Source organism: Triturus cristatus, unplaced genomic scaffold (assembly GCF_964204655.1).
Source record: "Triturus cristatus unplaced genomic scaffold, aTriCri1.1 SCAFFOLD_205, whole genome shotgun sequence".
NCBI classification, from domain to species: domain Eukaryota; kingdom Metazoa; phylum Chordata; class Amphibia; order Caudata; family Salamandridae; genus Triturus; species Triturus cristatus.
This window is the reverse complement of record NW_028187869.1, coordinates 1,508,619-1,526,166: the sequence shown is the minus strand read 5'-3', so window position 1 is coordinate 1,526,166 and position 17,548 is coordinate 1,508,619. Positions and strand designations below refer to the sequence as shown.

General features: G+C 48.1%; 1 protein-coding gene across 4 annotated transcripts in view; it reads right to left on the bottom strand.

The window, feature by feature from the left end:
• Nucleotides 1–285: 285 nt before the first annotated feature.
• The window catches only part of LOC146770467 (epidermal growth factor-like protein 8), a 79,168-nt gene continuing 61,905 nt past the window's right edge, over nucleotides 286–17,548 (bottom strand). For all 4 annotated transcript variants that reach the window (XM_085640430.1, XM_085640428.1, XM_085640429.1 and 1 more), the window contains 5 exons: nucleotides 16,240–16,335; nucleotides 15,694–15,858; nucleotides 12,381–12,457; nucleotides 8,965–9,127; nucleotides 286–2,971 (listed from right to left, as the gene is read on the bottom strand). In XM_085640430.1, coding sequence (XP_085496556.1) covers nucleotides 2,919–2,971; nucleotides 8,965–9,127; nucleotides 12,381–12,457; nucleotides 15,694–15,858; nucleotides 16,240–16,335 — 554 coding nt within the window. In that variant the 3' untranslated portion in view covers nucleotides 286–2,918. The remainder of the gene's footprint in view (nucleotides 2,972–8,964; nucleotides 9,128–12,380; nucleotides 12,458–15,693; nucleotides 15,859–16,239; nucleotides 16,336–17,548) is intronic.

The window sequence follows — 17,548 nt, the reverse complement described above, 5'->3', positions numbered from 1 at the left end:
TCGCTCAGACCCTCCCATAGGGTTAGATGCCTAGAAAGTGGCTCTTACTATGGGCTGAGTCACTTCTGCGGCAGATACACTAAGTGGACGCGGCGGGTGTCGCCACCGAGGGGATACTAGTTTACCACCGTGAGCATCAAACATGGCTTCTGCTACCTGGAAATGAGTTGCCAAAATGTCACTTTTGCTCAGGGCAGCAGAAATATGTGCATTGACAGTGCCCAAAGAGAAGGCCATGCACATAAAAACACTCATCTCATGACAGGACAATCACAACACTTTGGGGAACCTTAAAAAATCAGGAATGTATTTATTAATAATTAATAGCTATACTACAACATTTAAATTAGACCATATATTAAAAATGCAAAAAAATATAATTTCAGTAGCCTTGCACCGGACTGTAGGTCTGTGTAGAGCACCCTTGAACATCGATGATATGAACCGAGTGATGTGATGTTGTTGCTCCAACAGGCATTAGATGAGCAGGAGACAGCGAAAGTTCCCAGATTGTTTGAGTCGCCTGGTTTTCAACAATGACAGAAATTGGCGTAGAGGGGTATACGGAAGCACTGAATAATGCTAGACAACATGGCAGCGTTCTGGAGCATGGATGCCAGGAAGCATAATAGGAGAGCCAGTAAGCTTGGAACAGGGCCATGGACAAGCATGCAAAGAATATGGAAGAGAAACAAGGAGTGAGAAAGAGGGCTGGGGATGAAGGTGGACATTAAAGAGTGTGGCGTTTCAGGGATCAGGGGCTTTGGAGAAGGAGGTGGGTTCTAATGGAATGAGAAAGGGGAGAAGGGCTCCCCGGCCCCTGAAAAGGTTCTGTTTTTTGCTGCAGCAGGCTGCTGTGAGATGGTTACCTGCAGCAGCTATCCTGGTAATCTGCTGATTGTGAGGCTTGCAAATGAGCTAAACATAAGAGGTAAAATTCATGGGAGTTGTGACAGTAACAGGAAGTGTGTCACTGGGCAGGCATGCAGAGGATCATGGAAACTGAAGTTTAGTTAAGGCCAGGTTCTTTTATGGCCAATATGGCCATATTCTCACAACCTAGTCCATGCCAGCAGTTCCCTATTACATCACTTGGGAGAACAGTGTGCTCCGCCAATTGAAACCGAGTACTGTGAAATCACTGTTGCACATGCCTAGCATCTTAAATGATCTTAGAATATGCACCAGATTTCAGGAGGTTATTGATGAGGACATTTGCAGCATAAAGCTTCTGCTCACGAGCCAGGGATTTCTTTTACTATTTGAAGGAATCTTGACTAAAAGGACACAAAAATTAACTCCCACTCTTAACACCCTTCACACAAGTGTGTATGTGATTTGGAACATTACAGGGAGAAAGGAACAGAGCCCTGGTGGGGGGACTTTGAGAGAGCTCTGCGTCTCTTGGGTGGAGCGCAATCTCTTGGGTGGAGCGTAGCATAGGATGGAAGGGTCTTTGAGGAGAGGAGTCTCTTGGGTTGAGCGCAGTCTCTTGGGTGGAGCGTCCCGTCGGATGGAAGGGTTTTTTGAGGAGTGGAGTCTCTTGAGTGGAGTGCAGCATAGGTTGGAAGGGTTTTTTGAGGAGCAGTGTCTCTTGGGTGGAGGGCGCCATAGGAAGGAAGGGTCTTTGAGGAGCACAGTCTCTTGGGTGGAGCGCAGCATAGGATTGAAGGGTCTTTGAGGAGAGGAGTCTCTTGAGTGGAGTGCAGCATAGGTTGGAAGGGTCTTTGAGGAGCGGAGTCTCTTGGGTGGAGCGCAGCATATGATTGAAGGGTCTTTGAGGAGAGGAGTCTCTTGAGTGGAGTGCAGCATAGGTTGGAAGGGTCTTTGAGGAGCAGTGTCTCTTGGGTGGAGGGCAGCATAGGAAGGAAGGGTCTTTGAGGAGCAGTGTCTCTTGGGTGGAGGGCAGCATAGGTGGGAAGGGTCTTTGAGGAGCAGTGTCTCTTGGGTGGAGGGCAGCATAGGAAGGAAGGGTCTTTGAGGAGCGCAGTCTCTTGGGTGGAGCGCAGCATAGGATGGGAGGGTCTTTGAGGAGCGGAGTCTCTTGGGTGGAGCGCACCATAGGATGGGAGGGTCTTTGAGGAGCGGAGTCTCTTGGGTGGAGCGCACCATAGGATGGGAGGGTCTTTGAGGAGCGGAGTCTCTTGGGTGGAGCGCAGCATAGGATGGAAGGGTCTTGGTGAAAGAGCTATAAGGGCCCACAGAGAAGTGAGGAGACATGTGCGGGGAGTTATAGGGGGTGAGAAGGGCCGCTGGAAAGAGGAGGGATGTACAAAGAGCCATGGGGAGCGAACATAGCCTCTGGGGAGAGAAAAGGCCTGGCAGTGCTTAATTTGTAAAAAAAAATTAAAATGTGCCAGAGCCCTGCCAGGAGGCCACTGCAGCTTGCACCACCCATTGCTCCTGTCAGTGCTGCCAGCACAACTACTGACCATCACATTCCTACAAGTGTGACAGTTCAGACTATCCCAGGCCCCCAAATCTTTAAGAACAGCATGGATGGCAGGTATTAGCAATTTTAATATGCATTTTATTAAAAAAGCAACTGCTAGTGTGCTCATCTCTAAATTATACAAAGAGCACCGCCATGTCATAAGTGCAGGTGCTAACAATTAAGTGCTGGTGCCCAGCACCGGAAACCACCGGCTCAAATTAAGCACTTGTAGGGTCACTGGAGAGAGAGGAGAGATGTACAGGGAGTCATGGGGAGCATCAGGGCCTCTGGCGAGAGACAAGGGAGGTGTACACGGAGTGTTGGATAGAGGAAGAAGTGCAGAGAAGGGACAGAGAGGGGATACACACCGAGTCTTGGAGAGGAAGGGTACAGGGGATCTCAGGGATAGAGTGGGTGTCTATAAACAATGAATCACTTCTCCTAGAACTCGATGGGTGGCGCTGGTGGATGGTCGAAGGGGTCTTCACCGACTGTTCAGGTCCACTTTGAGCGCTGTCTCGTTGTCTTTGCAGGCGCCTGTGTAAGGGACAGGGACAGACAGACACAGAGAAAGGGAGAGAGGACAGTGAGGGCAACGCTGCAGGAGGAGTGGCCATTTAAACTGGAGATCTAACCCAGGTTAGTGGTGGGATTTATTCTCTCTTACAATAGAGTATTCGAAATTCAACACAAGCATCGAGGGTGCATGTCAGCTTTACACGTGATAAGCTGCCTGTGGTCACACAATACAGGACCCCCCTCCCTCCCTCCATCTGCCTTCTTCACATCCCTGCTTTTACTCTACACCTTCTCCTCACTCCGTCCTCTCACTCACGCTTTAACTCGTTCTTCGCTCTCCATCTGCTGTCACCTCACTCATGCCCAGATTCCCCCCACACACCCTTACCTTATCCTCATCCCACCTCTCACTCTTACTCACCATTTCCAATAACCTCTACCTTCACTCCTCTTCACACATCACATTTCCCTCCAGTCTCCACCAGGGTTGGATTGGGATTGAAAATCGACCCGGGCATGCGGTATTCTCCCCCGGTGCCCGAGGAGTAGCCGCCCTCATTAAGAAAACTCGACCTTTCCACGTAGTTAAGACATGGGTGGACTCTGGGGGCACATAATCAGCGGTCTGAGGCACGTGGGGACAGGGGGAATTCACACCGATTAGTGTTTATGCTCTACCGCATTTGCAGCTTCAGACGCTACAGGCCGTGGCTAACATACTGTTAGACTCAAACTCATATAATAGTGGGTGACTTTAATGATGTGATGAACCCACTTGTTGATAGATCCCATCCAGTGGCAGGCACTCGGGTGTCTACCCCACTGGCGGACCTTGTGAACTCACTAGGCCTAACGGGTCTCTGGCGCCGCCACCATCCATTTGACCGTAGCTACTCGTTTATCTCAGGGGCACGTAAGACCTTTTCCCGGCTTGACTACCTCTTTGCCCCAGCGGGGGAAATCCAAGTCATTGTAGACACAGAATATCTAACAAGAGGCATCTCCGATCATTCCCCATTACAGCTGCAGGTTGTGGGTAGGGAACAGAGGTCCAAATCGGACTGGAAATTGAACGCTTGGGAGCTACGCGATAAAAAGGTAGCAGAGGCCGTTGTCATAGAGACCAAACTATTTTTTCAAGATAATGAAGGGTTCGTGTCTTCGGAGGCCACCCTCTGGGAGGCCTACAAGGCAGTGCTCAGAGGGAGAATGCAAGACGTAGTAGCCCGTAAGCATAGAAATGAAACGCTGCAAATATGAGACCTAGAGAGTAAATTGTTAGAATTAGAAAAAGAAATATCCCCAGTTAACAAGGCAGAGAAGCTTAGACAATTGGAGGTCACACGGAGGGAATTCCGGGCCCTAGCGGAAAGAGAAGTCCGCACACAAATTCTGGCCACTCACCACAGACTGTATGAGACCGGGGACAGAGCGGGGTGGCTACTAGCATGGTTGAGTCGGAAAGACCGAGAAACGAACTGTGTAGCTCAAATTGAAGAGGGGGGTATACAACACATGACGGCACCCACGATTGTGGCAGTGTTCGGGAACTATTATGCTAACCTGTACGTGGCCTGCTCGACGACGGACAAGAGCTGCATAGACGACTATCTCACTGTGATAGCCGTGCCCACCCTGCGAACCGAAGACACGGAGGCCCTAGACGAGGACATTACTCTGGAAGAAGTCAATGCTGCCATTGCCAAGCAGAAGTAGGGGAAAACCCCGGGGTCGAACGGACTCCCAGGGGAATTCTTCAAACACAATAGTATTATCCTGGCCACAGGGCTCCTAAATCTGTTTCTAGCGGCAAAACAGGAGGGTGCACTCCCCCAGACAAGCCACGGTTGTGGTCATACCAAAACCGGGTAAGCCCCCGGATTGCTGTGGTTCTTACAGTCCGATTTCGCTCCTCAATGTCGAAACTAAGATATTGACCTCCATACTGGTGACACGCCTTTTGACAGTCACAGCAGCCCTGGTACACAAGGACCAGTCAGGCTTCATGCCCAAACGCGCCACGTGTGTCAACCTTCGTAGACTGGCAAACTGGCTAGATGTGACTAAGGAAAGTGAAACTCCCCATCTGCTATTATCACTCGACATCGAAAAGGCATTTGGTTAGGCCTGGGCGGTGAACTTCGCTCCGTTTGCGGAGTTTTTTGCACTCCACACTACGCGGAGCTCACGGAGTGCACAAAACTCTGCTTCGCGATGTGCAGCAGAGTTTTTTCCCTGCTCGCGAACGGTAAGTTCGCGACCAGTAAGTTCGCGAACGGTAAGTTCGCGAGCGCAAGCTGCCGCTCGGGTAGAATTTCTACCCGAGCGACAGGACTACCAGCACAAACTGCAGTTCACACTGCACTCCGCCACTTGCGTAACTTTGCAGAGTTTTTTTGTAACTTTGCGGAGTTCCACGTAGCAAAACTCTGCGAACTATGCCCAGGCCTACATTTGATACAGTACACTGGCCCTTCATGAGATGGGTCCTCTTAAAATTGGGCTTCGGACACAACTTCCGGGCGTGGGTCGATCTCCTGTACACAAATCCCAGGGCTAGAGTACGAGTAAATGGCGTTAAATCGGCTGAGTTTCCCATCCGGCGGGGGACTAGACAGGGTTGCCTGCTGTCCCCCCTCCTTTTTTCGCTTGTTCTCGAACCCTAGCGTGCCTGATCAGAACGCATCCAGACCTGACAAGGTTCCGGGATCCCAAGGGTCAGCTGCTAGATGAACTCTATGCAGATGATATTCTGTTGTATATAACAAACCCGGATAAGACACTCCCAATTAGTCTGAACGTAATTGAAGAATATGGTAGGCAGGCAGAATATAAGATTAAGGGGAAGTCGGTCTTATACCCGATAGGGGGCCAGGTTGACATGCAGTCTATACCAGCGGGTCTGCCGATGGCTGAGGGAGGCTTCAAATATTTGGGACTCTACATTTCCAAAAACGTGACAGCTGCCTTTACCATATGTCAGGGCATACTATAGGGCGGCACACCTTGTGGTTACCAACGAATGGGGACATGTGCCGTAGAGAGACTCCAATTTCACAAACGCTCACACATCCACTACATCTATGGGGGCCAAGGAACGAGAAGCCTGCTACCAGACACGCAAAGAGCGATCGAGGCATGGAGGGAGGCCGAATGAGTGATGCAATTGGAAAAAAGGCTAAATAGAGCCACACCCCTATGGGAGGGTTGACGGTTACCTGAACTTGCAAAATTGAGGGGGTTTAAAGGATGGGATGTTATAGGCATCACTACCTTGGGAGACATAACACGACAGGACACACTGATGACGTTAGCAGACCTACAAGCGAAATATAGCTTGACGGCTACACAGCACTATAAATACGTTCAATTCCGACATACCTGGTAGGCACAGAAACCTGATATTGTAGATCTCCTGGAATATGCCCCGTTAGAGGGTCGGCTATTACAGGAAGAGATACAGGAGAAAGTGGTCTCCTGGACCTACAAAACTCTAATAAATAATATGCCTGACAGACTAATGACACTCCGGGGTAAGTAGGAAGACCTATAAGGTACACTAGAAGATATAGACTGGGAGATTCCGTCCATCAATTGTGTCTCTTTTGATAGACTGGGAGATGGCCTTGATGCACCCTAGAGAGGTGGCGAATAAGCTCAGACTGCGACTGGTTCAGTTCAAAATCCTACACAGGGTATACTACGACCGGGCGAAACTGCATGCGATGGGCAGGGCAGAAACGCCAGAGTGTCTGCGATGTAGTGCAGCAAGAGGCTCCTTCATTCATATGTTATGGGACTGTCAACAAATACATAGTTACTGGACATGGATTGTGTAAGAACTAAATATATTGACACAGACGTTGACATTTCTAGGTACCAACTTCTTCTTAGTAACCTTAGTCTCATAGTGGCTAAACAGGATATAGCTAAGCACTGGGGAAGACCTGAGCTTCCCACATTGAAGGAGTGGCGGAGTGGTATGGACATGTATATGGGAGCCGAAAAGACTGTATATAAAGTGAGGGGTTGCCCGCGAAACTTTGTGAAAATTAGGCAGCCATGGCTAAGCTATTACAAGACATGGGGATGCGCTGGACAACATCTGAAACAGGGCAAGGGCGAGGGGCTCGCTCTCCTAGGTCCACACTTAACCAAGGGACCTGTGAGATATCTAGTACGGGGGGGGTAGAACCACCGGGGCCGTGCAGGGGAATCGTGATTTTGCTAATTTTGTATCCTTATCATTTGTAAATCTTGTCACTTGTAACGAATGGATGCTGACTGAGATGTATCTGCTGAGTTGTTTTGATGTTTTATTAAAAAACAATAAAAACATTTTTTTTTTTTAAATCGCCTTTCCGCAAAACAATGCATGGATTAATTCACTCTGGTGAAACACACCTGAAAACAAGTGAGGCCACTTTTGCTCAGGCCCCCTACCCCCGCTCAATCTGCATACATTAATGGTCCGGCCCAGCGAGAGAAAGGGAGTGACACCTCTGCCTGTTGATAAAAGGGAGGTAATGGACGCCCATCTGCCGCAGAAAGGCCACTCAGGGACCCATTGGCTGCATCCAAACAACGTAGACACCAGCCAAATCACCCCACCCCAGGCTGCCCAAAAAAGAAGCCCACAGCGGGACCTCGGATCCCGGCCCCTCGGCCATTGCCCGAGTGCCCGCCTTACCAATCCGACTCTGGTGTCCACTCCTTCAGCCCATTCCCTCGTCTAAACTTCTCCTTTACTCCTCCCACTTTCAGCCCTGTTCACTTCTTCTCTCTCCTTCCTTATTCCCATCTTCCTTTTCTCACCTCTCTTCCCTCCTCTCTCCTTCACTATATTCCCTTCGTTTCCTCTCCGTTCTCTCTTCTTCAATCCCTTCCTTCACCTGATTCTCTCTTCTTTACTCCCTCCTCTCTCTGCCTCTCTCCTTCACTCCCTCATCTCTCTGCCTCTCCTCACTCTCTCTTCTTCACTCCCTTTTTTCTCTGCCTCTCAGCACTCTCTCTCCCTCCCCTCTCTGCCTCTCATCACTCTCTCTTCCTCACTCCCTCACCTCTTTGCTCTCTCCTCACTCTCTCTTCCTCACTCCTTCATCTCTCTGCCTCTCCTCACTCTCTCTTCTTCACTCCCTCCTCTCTCTGCCTCTCCTCACTCTCTCTTCTTGTTATGTTATGTTAAAAAAGTTCACTCCCTTCTTTCTCTGCCTCTCAGCACTCTCTCTCCCTCCCCTCTCTGCCTCTCCTCACTCTCTTCCTCACTCCCTCACCTCTATTCTCTCTCCTCACTCTCTCTTCTTCACTCCCTGCCTTTCCTCACTCTCTCTTCTTCACTCGCTCCTCTCTCTGCCTCTCCTCACCCTCTCTTCTTCAGTCCCTCCTCTCTGTGCCTCTCCTCACTCTCTCTTCTTCACTTCCTCCTCTCTCTGCCTTTCCTCATTCTCTCTTCTTCACTCCCTCCTCTCGCTGCCTCTCCTCACTCTCTCTTCTTCACTCCCTCCTCTCTCTGCCTTTCCTCACTCTCTCTTCTTCACTCCCTCCTCTCTCGGCCTTTCCTCACTCTCTCTTCCTCACTCCATCTCTCTGCCTCTCCTCACTCTCTCTTCTTCACTCCCCCCTCTCTCTGCCTCTCCTCACTCTCTCTTCTTCATTCCCTCCTCTCTCTGCCTGTCCTCACTCTCTCTTCTTCACTCCCGCCTCTCTCTGCCTGTCCTCACTCTCTCTTCTTCACTCCCCCCTCTCTCTGCCTTTCCTCACTCTCTCTTCCTCACTCCCTCATCTCTTTGCCCTCTCCTCACTGTCTATTCTTCACTCCCTCATCTCTTTTTCCCTCTCCTCACTCTCTCTCCTTCACTCCCGCCTCGCTTCACTCTCTCTTCCTCACTCCCTCATCTCTTTGCCCTCACACCCCTCTGTCCTCTTCACACCCCTCCTCCCCTGCTGCATGTTGAAGGCCCAGTAGGTTCTTTCCTCTCCCCCTGACCCAGTAGCAGTGCCCCCATACTCACAGGTGCCCATCTTCTCCTCCATGTACATGAGCTGGTCGCTGAGGGACTCCACCTGGTCCAGCTGCTGCAGCCGTGCCCACAGCTCCACCACGTGCTCCGCCTTCAGGTCCTCCAGCTTCATGGGCACTAGCTTCTGGAAGGTGCGGACAGTCCACTCGATCCTCTGCAGAAGAAAAGGCAGGAAGCTATCAAAAGATCAGAAAGGATTAGAGGGGAGATGTCCAGAGAGTTGTTAAGGGGCCAACCTGAGGGGGAAGTAAGGAGGTGATCCAGGGTCAACATGGGGGGGCGGGCAGGTCACCAAGGGTCACTATGATAGGACTGATGACGTTGCCCCGAGTCATCATGAGAGAAGTGTCAGCACGAACGGTGATAAGGAGGTCACCCTTAAGGTGTGAAGAGGTTACTAGGGTCACCATGAAAGGCATCTAGAACTACTAAAGGAAAGTACGATATGCGTAAGTAGGTCAGCTAGTGCCACTACGAGAGGCCTCAGCAGGTCACCAAAAGTCTCCATGAGAGGCATCCAGTGGGACAAGAGGATACCAGTGGTCAGCATAAAATTGATCTCCCTCTGTCTGCATCTGTGGCTTCGCTGGCATGCCTCACTAGTCCCTTTCGAATTCTGTAACACTGACAGTGATAGTGCACATGTAGCGCAAACAGCATCTCAATAGGGCGTTTCCTCATTTGCATGGGGGCATGGCCTCAATCAAATGAGAGAATCCCTTTGCCCTTGCAAACATGCCATATTACAGGTGTGGGTGCAGAGGCAAACATGCCCTCAGGAGGGCGTACGGTCAGTTCATACCCTAATGGCAACCTTCTCGAAGAGTTTAAGGGGTTCCAATGGCCCACTCGACATCCTCTTGCAGGCGAATGCAGTTACTCACAGCCCACGCCTGCAAAGGGATCTCTAATCCCTTTTGAAAGTGCAGGCGGGTTGCCACCTGCACAGTGATACACGAATCGGCTTTGAAGCAGATGCTTCATATTTCACTTGCATGAGCTGCCCCAAGGGCAGCACAAGTTTTGTGGCTGTTCTAAGGTCAGCACATTCAACATAATTGAGCACACTTTCCCTGTTTGCGGACCACACACCTGTTTTAAGGTGCACTCTTATCATAATACGGGGCCTGTGGTATTGATGGATGCTCTTCTGGACTCCATTTTGAATTCAACTTGAAATGTGGGTGGATGCAGTTTTTGGATCTGTGGAGGCCAGACCTACAGGAGCATGTGCCGGCCAGTGGCCTACAGCTTTCTACACTGAAAACCTTGTGTAGAGGGCAGTACATGGTCTAAACCCTGATCTAAAATGGCACCATCTGCTTGTGATCAGGCAACTTGACCCTGAGCAGCCAGGAGTCACACCTGTGCATCACCGGTGGATGGCAGACTGTGAGGGATTGTGTTTGGGCACCTATTGTGGAGAAGGGGGGCACATTCAGTAAGTCTGCATCTAAGAACTTCACAGGCAGGACAGAGTCGAGGATATTTATACAGAGCAAGTCCCTCGGTGTTGTTGAACTCAGAGCGTACTATTTTGGCAGGGTGGAGAGTTAAACAAAGAGGTGGCATTTAATGGCACACTTGAACTATAGAAAAAAGCATTCTAGCTGTAGGTCCAATGCGAAGGAGTGCCATAGATAGCTCCTAGACTGAAAAACTTGTCACCACCAATGGTGGTCCAGCATAGGACCCCAGGTCCCAGGGTGCACTTGTTTCTGGACCACTACACTCTGTTGGGAAAAAGAAACAGCGCTTTAACCAGAGTCATTCTGGGGTTTACTATCGACTCCACCAGTAGGTGAAAAAAAATGTATAATCTTCTTAAGAGAGGAACAAAGAGACAATATGTTGGTGATAATGGGCTTAACTTGTGTTTTCATCCTTAAGTTAGAATCTATCTTGAATACAATAATTATGGGCATTTAACTAAGAGAAGTAATGATGTGTTGCACAAGTGTAGCTATTGGAGGTGTTCTTCTGTGGAATGTCAGGTGGTTTGGAGCACCCAGGACCAGATTGTCGGTCTTCTTACTGATAAGTTGTGAAAGGTACTTGCTCGACTATGAGGCAGGACTTTTTTTGCTCTAGCGTCTCCTTGTACCCATCTAGATCTACCAGGTTCTGGGTATCATCTGATTCAAAACCTCCAGCAAAGGGACATCTCAGTCTAGAATCACCAAGAGGGACATTATTAACTTTAGTACTTGTACCAGGAAAGATGTATGCCTTAGAAGCTGTGCCGATGGATCTGCCAACTCTAAACACTTGTCTAAAGAGCACGGCCTACTCCAGAGACAGTAACACTCCCGACTCCACAACCAGTAACTACAGCATTGTTCATTTCACATCCTGTATTGTCGCTAACACTCACCAATAGAATCTTGCCCAGAGGCACTTTTCTACCTAGAGCATCCACCGAGGATGCTTGTTAAAAGATGCACTAGGGAAACTGGTTCTTTCAGAACCTGCACAAGTCCTGAGTAAGATATCACTCTTCGGTGATCTTCTCCAGGATCTGTCTCCTCTATAAACATGCTTCAACTATGGTTCTCATTTTGATCCCTCTAGCTCTACTTAAGAAACTGTTATAGAAGCTGCTGTAGGAACATGTAGTGCTAACGAGCACGCGACAAGGAGTATCTAGTGTAGGGGACGGTTCCCGCTCTAGGACCTTCATTATGGATGTGCCTGCTCTTGAGTGTATCTAAAGGATAACCTCACTCTGACCCTATATCTACCCCATGCACGATCCGTATCCTTTAGACTGCGCTAGTGCCTTGCTGTAGGGAGGATGTATTCTATAACCTACTTCAGGAACCGCGTAATCGAGAACACTTTCCATGGAATGTCTGCTGTTAAACTGAAACCATTGCAGCCTGCTGCAGAACCTGCTAAATGAATAGGTTGCCCTACATCCTTCTCTATGGACAGGACTCTACAGCCCGTTACAATAGCCCTTTCTGTTCCACAGAGTGCAGATTCCACTCTACAACCTGCTTCACAGACAAGACTACTCAGCAATCAGTCTCTGTTCTAGAACCTTCCCCAAAGTCAAGGAGTTTTGCTCTAAAACCCACTGAATGGGCAGTTTATTCTCCGGAACCTGCTCAGCCTATAGTTTATGCTGCAGAACCTACTTCATGGACAGTATTATCTAAACGCCTCTCCAAAGACAGTTTTTCTTATAGAACTCTTTCACAGGAAAGCATGTTCTAGCACTATTCCAATGACGTACTGATTTCAAACCTGCTCCAATGATTTTCTGCTCTAGAACCGGATATAACTACAAGCCCTCAAATTGAACCCGCTGCAAATACTATTTGCTCTAGAACTTATTATATTAGCAGTGCTTGTTCTAGACCCAAGTCAAGGGTAGATTCCAAAAGTCCTAATCTGGCACTTACCTCCTCCAGGGTCTTCACTTTGCTCCTCAGCTCATGCACCTCGTTTGAGAGTCGTTCAGAGGCTGCGTCCCATGGCTCTGAAAGAAAACAAAGAGGAGGTTAGCGGGGTGTAATGTGAGGCTTCCAGGAAGAGGTTTCCAGATCAGGCGCTTCTGAGTTGAGCAGATGCAAAGGGAGCAGTATGACGTACAATGAACTCATTGAGTGTACTCACTCCCACACAGGAGTGCCAGACTGCATGGTAATGGGTACAGTTGGAGAGGGTGAACATATGAGTGGAGGGTGTGGGTATAGATGGTGAACTCTTGAGTATTCAGTGTTGATAGAGAGGATGAGGACAGATCACAAACCTCAACTCAAAGTTTTGGCACCTGGAAGCATAAGAAATTCTTCAGGGAGGTTGGCAAGATTAGCAGTAGAATTGCAGCATTATGAGTGTATGGTGGAGTATGTGCCGGGACGGAAGAATAAGGTTGCTGATTGTTTATCTAGATTGCCTGACAAAGCTGCGGAACAGTCTAAGTTCACTGCAAAATAAGTGGTAACCAGTGTAAATGATGCCACAGAAGGCTTAGGAAGATCAGTCTCTAAGGAGGACTGGATCGGGCCATGGAGCAGGATGATACCCTACAAAGTGTTGTAAAATTGATTAAAGGAATGGTGAGGAGAAAGAGTACCTTTCAAGACATGGTAAAACCATTCCTCAAGATGGTGGATGAACTAATGGTTTATGATAATTGGTTGCTGATGAGAGGGGAAAGATTCATGCCACCTACTGCAGTCAGACCTAGGTTAGTCAGTCTAGCACATGAGGGACACCTTGGTCAGATGTTAACCATAAAGAGTGTTAGAGAAACATTTTGGTGGTCACTCATGGACAATCAAGTGAACGAGTGGGTAGAGAAGTTAGAAATGTGTGCAGATTCTGAGACGCGATTGAGAGTGGGTATAGGCAATTTGGAAGAGAAACAGAATTGGTCTGAAGCTACTGAGGTGTGGGAGAAGTTGTGTTTAGACATTATCGGAGCTTTCTAATTCCTTAACGAATGAGAGAAGGTCTTTGCTGTACTGGTAGATGCAAAATCAAAATGTGTGGAGGTGGTGTTTATGAAGTGTACTACTATTAGTTCAACCATTGATGTCTTAGGTGTAGTGTTTAGAAGAGAGAGTATACCCTCTCTTACTTTGCAGGAGATTAAATGTTTTTTGGATACCCTTGATATAAGGCCTGCATGTACTTCATTGTACAATCCCCAAGGGAATGGACTAGTTGAGAGGGTCAATAAATTGGTAACGGGTACAATGCAACTAGCGTGTAATGCTGGGTTGTCAGTGCAGGATGCTATCAAAGACATGGTTTGGGCATATTGCACCATGGTAAATACAAGTACAGGAAAGGTCCCTTATGAGATGATGCGGGGTAGGCAGCCAGAAAACAAATTGGTTCCATCCTGGATGCGTGATGGTGTCTCTATGAGCAAATGAGGGTGCCCAAAAGGAAACGTGCAAAAACTTTTCATGGATGTATAACTTGATGGTGCTTAGGAAAGACCGTTTGACAGGGGTGGGGAGTGTCGCCATTGTGTTTAAATAGGAGTTTAACTGTTCCTCCATGTCTATGGACCATGTTGAGGATGCAGAATGTCTTGTTTTCTGTTGTACTCTTTCATCTCTTCAATGCCTGACCGGGGTCTTAATCTATAGGTCCCCTGGTCCGCCTGGCCCCTTTCTGAGAACACTTACTGATAACTTGGTTCTTCCAGTGCTAGGTGTGACTGTCTAGTCTCTTAGTTCAAGACTATTAGCGCCGGGACACTCTTGCTGAGAAGCTGTGCGCTCTATAAATATGCTTCATTCATTCATTCATGTAGGTTATTGGGTCAAGGTTAAGCCGGGTGGAGTTGGTAAAAGACTGACCAAGTTCGGGGGCTTTACAGGGTAAAGACTGTTGGTGGCAATTGGGTCAAGCTGGACAATGGGAAAACGTGGCATTTCAGGAGAGTTGCTCTGGGCCAAAGACAGGGTAGGGTGGAAGTGAAGTCGGGTGATGCTCTGCTTGGTTACTAATGAATGACAATGAATTTATAAACCATCAAGGAGAGGGCAGGTCTCAGGAAACAACTGAAATTCTGAGAAGTGGAAATGGTTCAATAGGAAGACTACATGGTGAAAAAGAGGTGAGGATGAGGAGGCCTCCATGTTATTTAGGAGACTATGTTTGTAGTTAGGGTGTGTTGGAGGTTGCTTTTAAGGGGTGTGCTGTGTTGAGGTTGCTGTAATTGATTTGTGTTCTGTATTCATCAGCTGGACCTCCATGTCCAGTATGTGTCTGATGTTTTGTTTGCTGGTTTGGATTTTTCTTGATCTTATAAGTTTTTCCTAGGGGAGGGAGCTGTGTTATAATATACATAGGCAGGCAGCTTCAGCCGGGCTGAAGTTGTTGGTTCCTTTAGGATATGCTCACATTCTATGGTGACACATGTCAGTGCCATTATTTGATCCAGGCAGTTCAGTTGCTAGCTGTGCCTGGCATGACTGTGGTATGGGATTTTATCTCTGATACAATAAACTCCTTTCAAGACGATCCAGTGTGAGAGCTCTTAATTTGATTACCACACTTAACACACTTTCATCTTTAGTTTTCCTATGGAATATGTGTATATATAGATACCAGTGTACACTTACCCTGAGTTTACACCACATAGCAACACATATACACCCAAGCTTACACTAAACTCACACATATACAATCTGAGCTTATACCACACACCCCTCATCTTACACTACACACACACACACACACACTCTTCATCTTACAACACACACAGACCTTCCGTTTACACCACACACATAACCAGCCTCTGCTTACACTACGCACACACCCTCAGTTTACACCACATACATACACACCTTCATCTTGCACTACACACACACACAAATGCACCTCAGCTTACACCATACCCGCACACACCCACCCAGCTTGCACCACACACACACACACACCTTTTGTAAATACTACTGCCAAGGAATAGAACCTCCTACCCCCCACTCCCCCCCGCATCAGGAACAGTTCAAATCTCTTCATGTTTAGAAAGGCACTAAAAACATGGCTGTTTAGTAAGTAAAGTAAGGAAACCACCACTCTAGTAACACTTCTGAGAAGTCGCACCCATCATTAGGAGCTCTGTTCTATTTTCACTGAGCTAGAGCCTTGACACCTCTGGGTAAATATTCGCGCTTTACAAAAATGTATAACATAACACACCCTCAGCTTACCCACCCCCCCACACATTTCTATACACCCTGAGCTTACCTGAAGCAGGCATCAGCGGGGGAAATGTTGTGGTAGGCAGTTTGTCACAGGATTTGCTATCTGATCCAAGTGAGAAGCCAGGTTGACACTCGCACTTGTAGCTGCCTACCGTATTCACACAGCGATGAGCACAGAACGTCACACGTGCCTGGCACTCGTCCACATCTGAAAGACCAGAATAGAGACCATCAGAAACACACACATGTGAGAGGGTAGAGGTGGACAAGAGGGAGAGAGAGAGAGAGAGAGACAGAGACTGAGAATGAGAAAGAGAGAGAGAGAGCAAGGCTGCCATAAGTAATGGGCAGCTGAGAATCTTTACCTTGGACCCCACGCTCTTAAGGGCCCTGTGCTCATGATTCAAAATTAATTTCCATCATGAATTATTAAAAGCAGCCCTGATCTGCCAGTGCATGAGGCATTCCGCCGGGTGGCACGAGAAGAGCCTGGTGCATTGAGAATGGGCAGTAGGGGAATTTTAGGGGGAAGTATAGAAAAAGGGGATGATTGCAAATGTTGTTCTTATTATTTTGTTGTTCTACTCACCAACATGGCAGTACTTCCCTCCCCACCCTGGGCGGCACTCGCACACGTTGGGTCTGGCGCAGAGTCCTCCATTTTGGCATGGTTTGCGGCACACCGCTGCATGAGAACACCAAAAGACAAGCACACATTACACTGCTACCCCAAACAAGGCGAAGCGGGAGACATTTGTTAATGTTAGGACAGGGAGAATGAAGTGCTGGACAGCTGCGTACACAGATGTTTCAAGAAATGTTTGTGGGGCTAGGAATTAAGTATTGCATTCTGGGAGAGAGAAAGTACCCCGGAAATTGAGGTATATTTGGGATAGAGGGGGAATCTATTTCCATTTGCTCAAACCCCACCTCCTAGGCTCCTCCCCACATCAGGTGGGGGGGAGGGGGAGGACACAGGAGGGTGCAGGCATGGGTATGCAGTGCTACAAAGCTGCTGGTCAACTGTGTCCCTGTGAGAGACAAGGGCAGCCCCATACTTTCATATTGATTTACTTTTGTGATTTTATCTTGCGTGGACATGGCCCAGGGCATCAGGGTGCTTTATTAAAGAACTGTTACAAAACAATCAGATCAAGAATACATTAGGTATTCAACTTCCCTGACGGGTGGTGCAGGGGTAAACTTTGAGATGTCACATCAGGCAAATTAAAGCATACATTGGAGAGCAAGTGTAAGTAGAAGAATTGAACCCAAGTGTCTTTCGAAGAGAAATCTAAGATCTATTTTGAAGTTAGCATGGCACATGGTCAAGTGGAGGGTCGAAGAGAGGGAGTTCCAAGTATTTGTATTGCTTCTGGAGAATGATTGATTCATGAACCGCTCTAGATTGAAGGTGGGAGGCTCAAGGAGAAGCCATTGTGTGTTTTTTACCCCATTTTGGCACCCAAACGTTTCAGTTTCTCAGTTAGGTACATGGGCGAAGATGAGGGCAGTGCTTTGTGAGTGGTGCGAGCAGTTTTAAATCGGGCTCTCGCCTCTATAAGAAGCCACGGGAGGGTTAGCAGGATAGGAGTGATGAAGCCAAATTTCTTGTGACCAATCACAAAGTGATCTGCAGGATGTAGAATTACTCTGAGTGGACCAAGGTGATCTTTGTCTGAAATGGTGTTGCATCACATGACTGACTCTACTCCAGCCCCACCGTTCTTTCTGAGGCACTATAGTGAGATCACCCCGTTTTTCTACAGCCCTTCTGCCTCAGCTTCCCTTATCCTTTATTGTTGTTTGTTGTTAGACCTGACAACCTTGGGAGGATCTTCCCCCAACTATTTCCCCTGCCTCCAACCATTTTCTGTACCCATTTTTGCTTGCTGTAG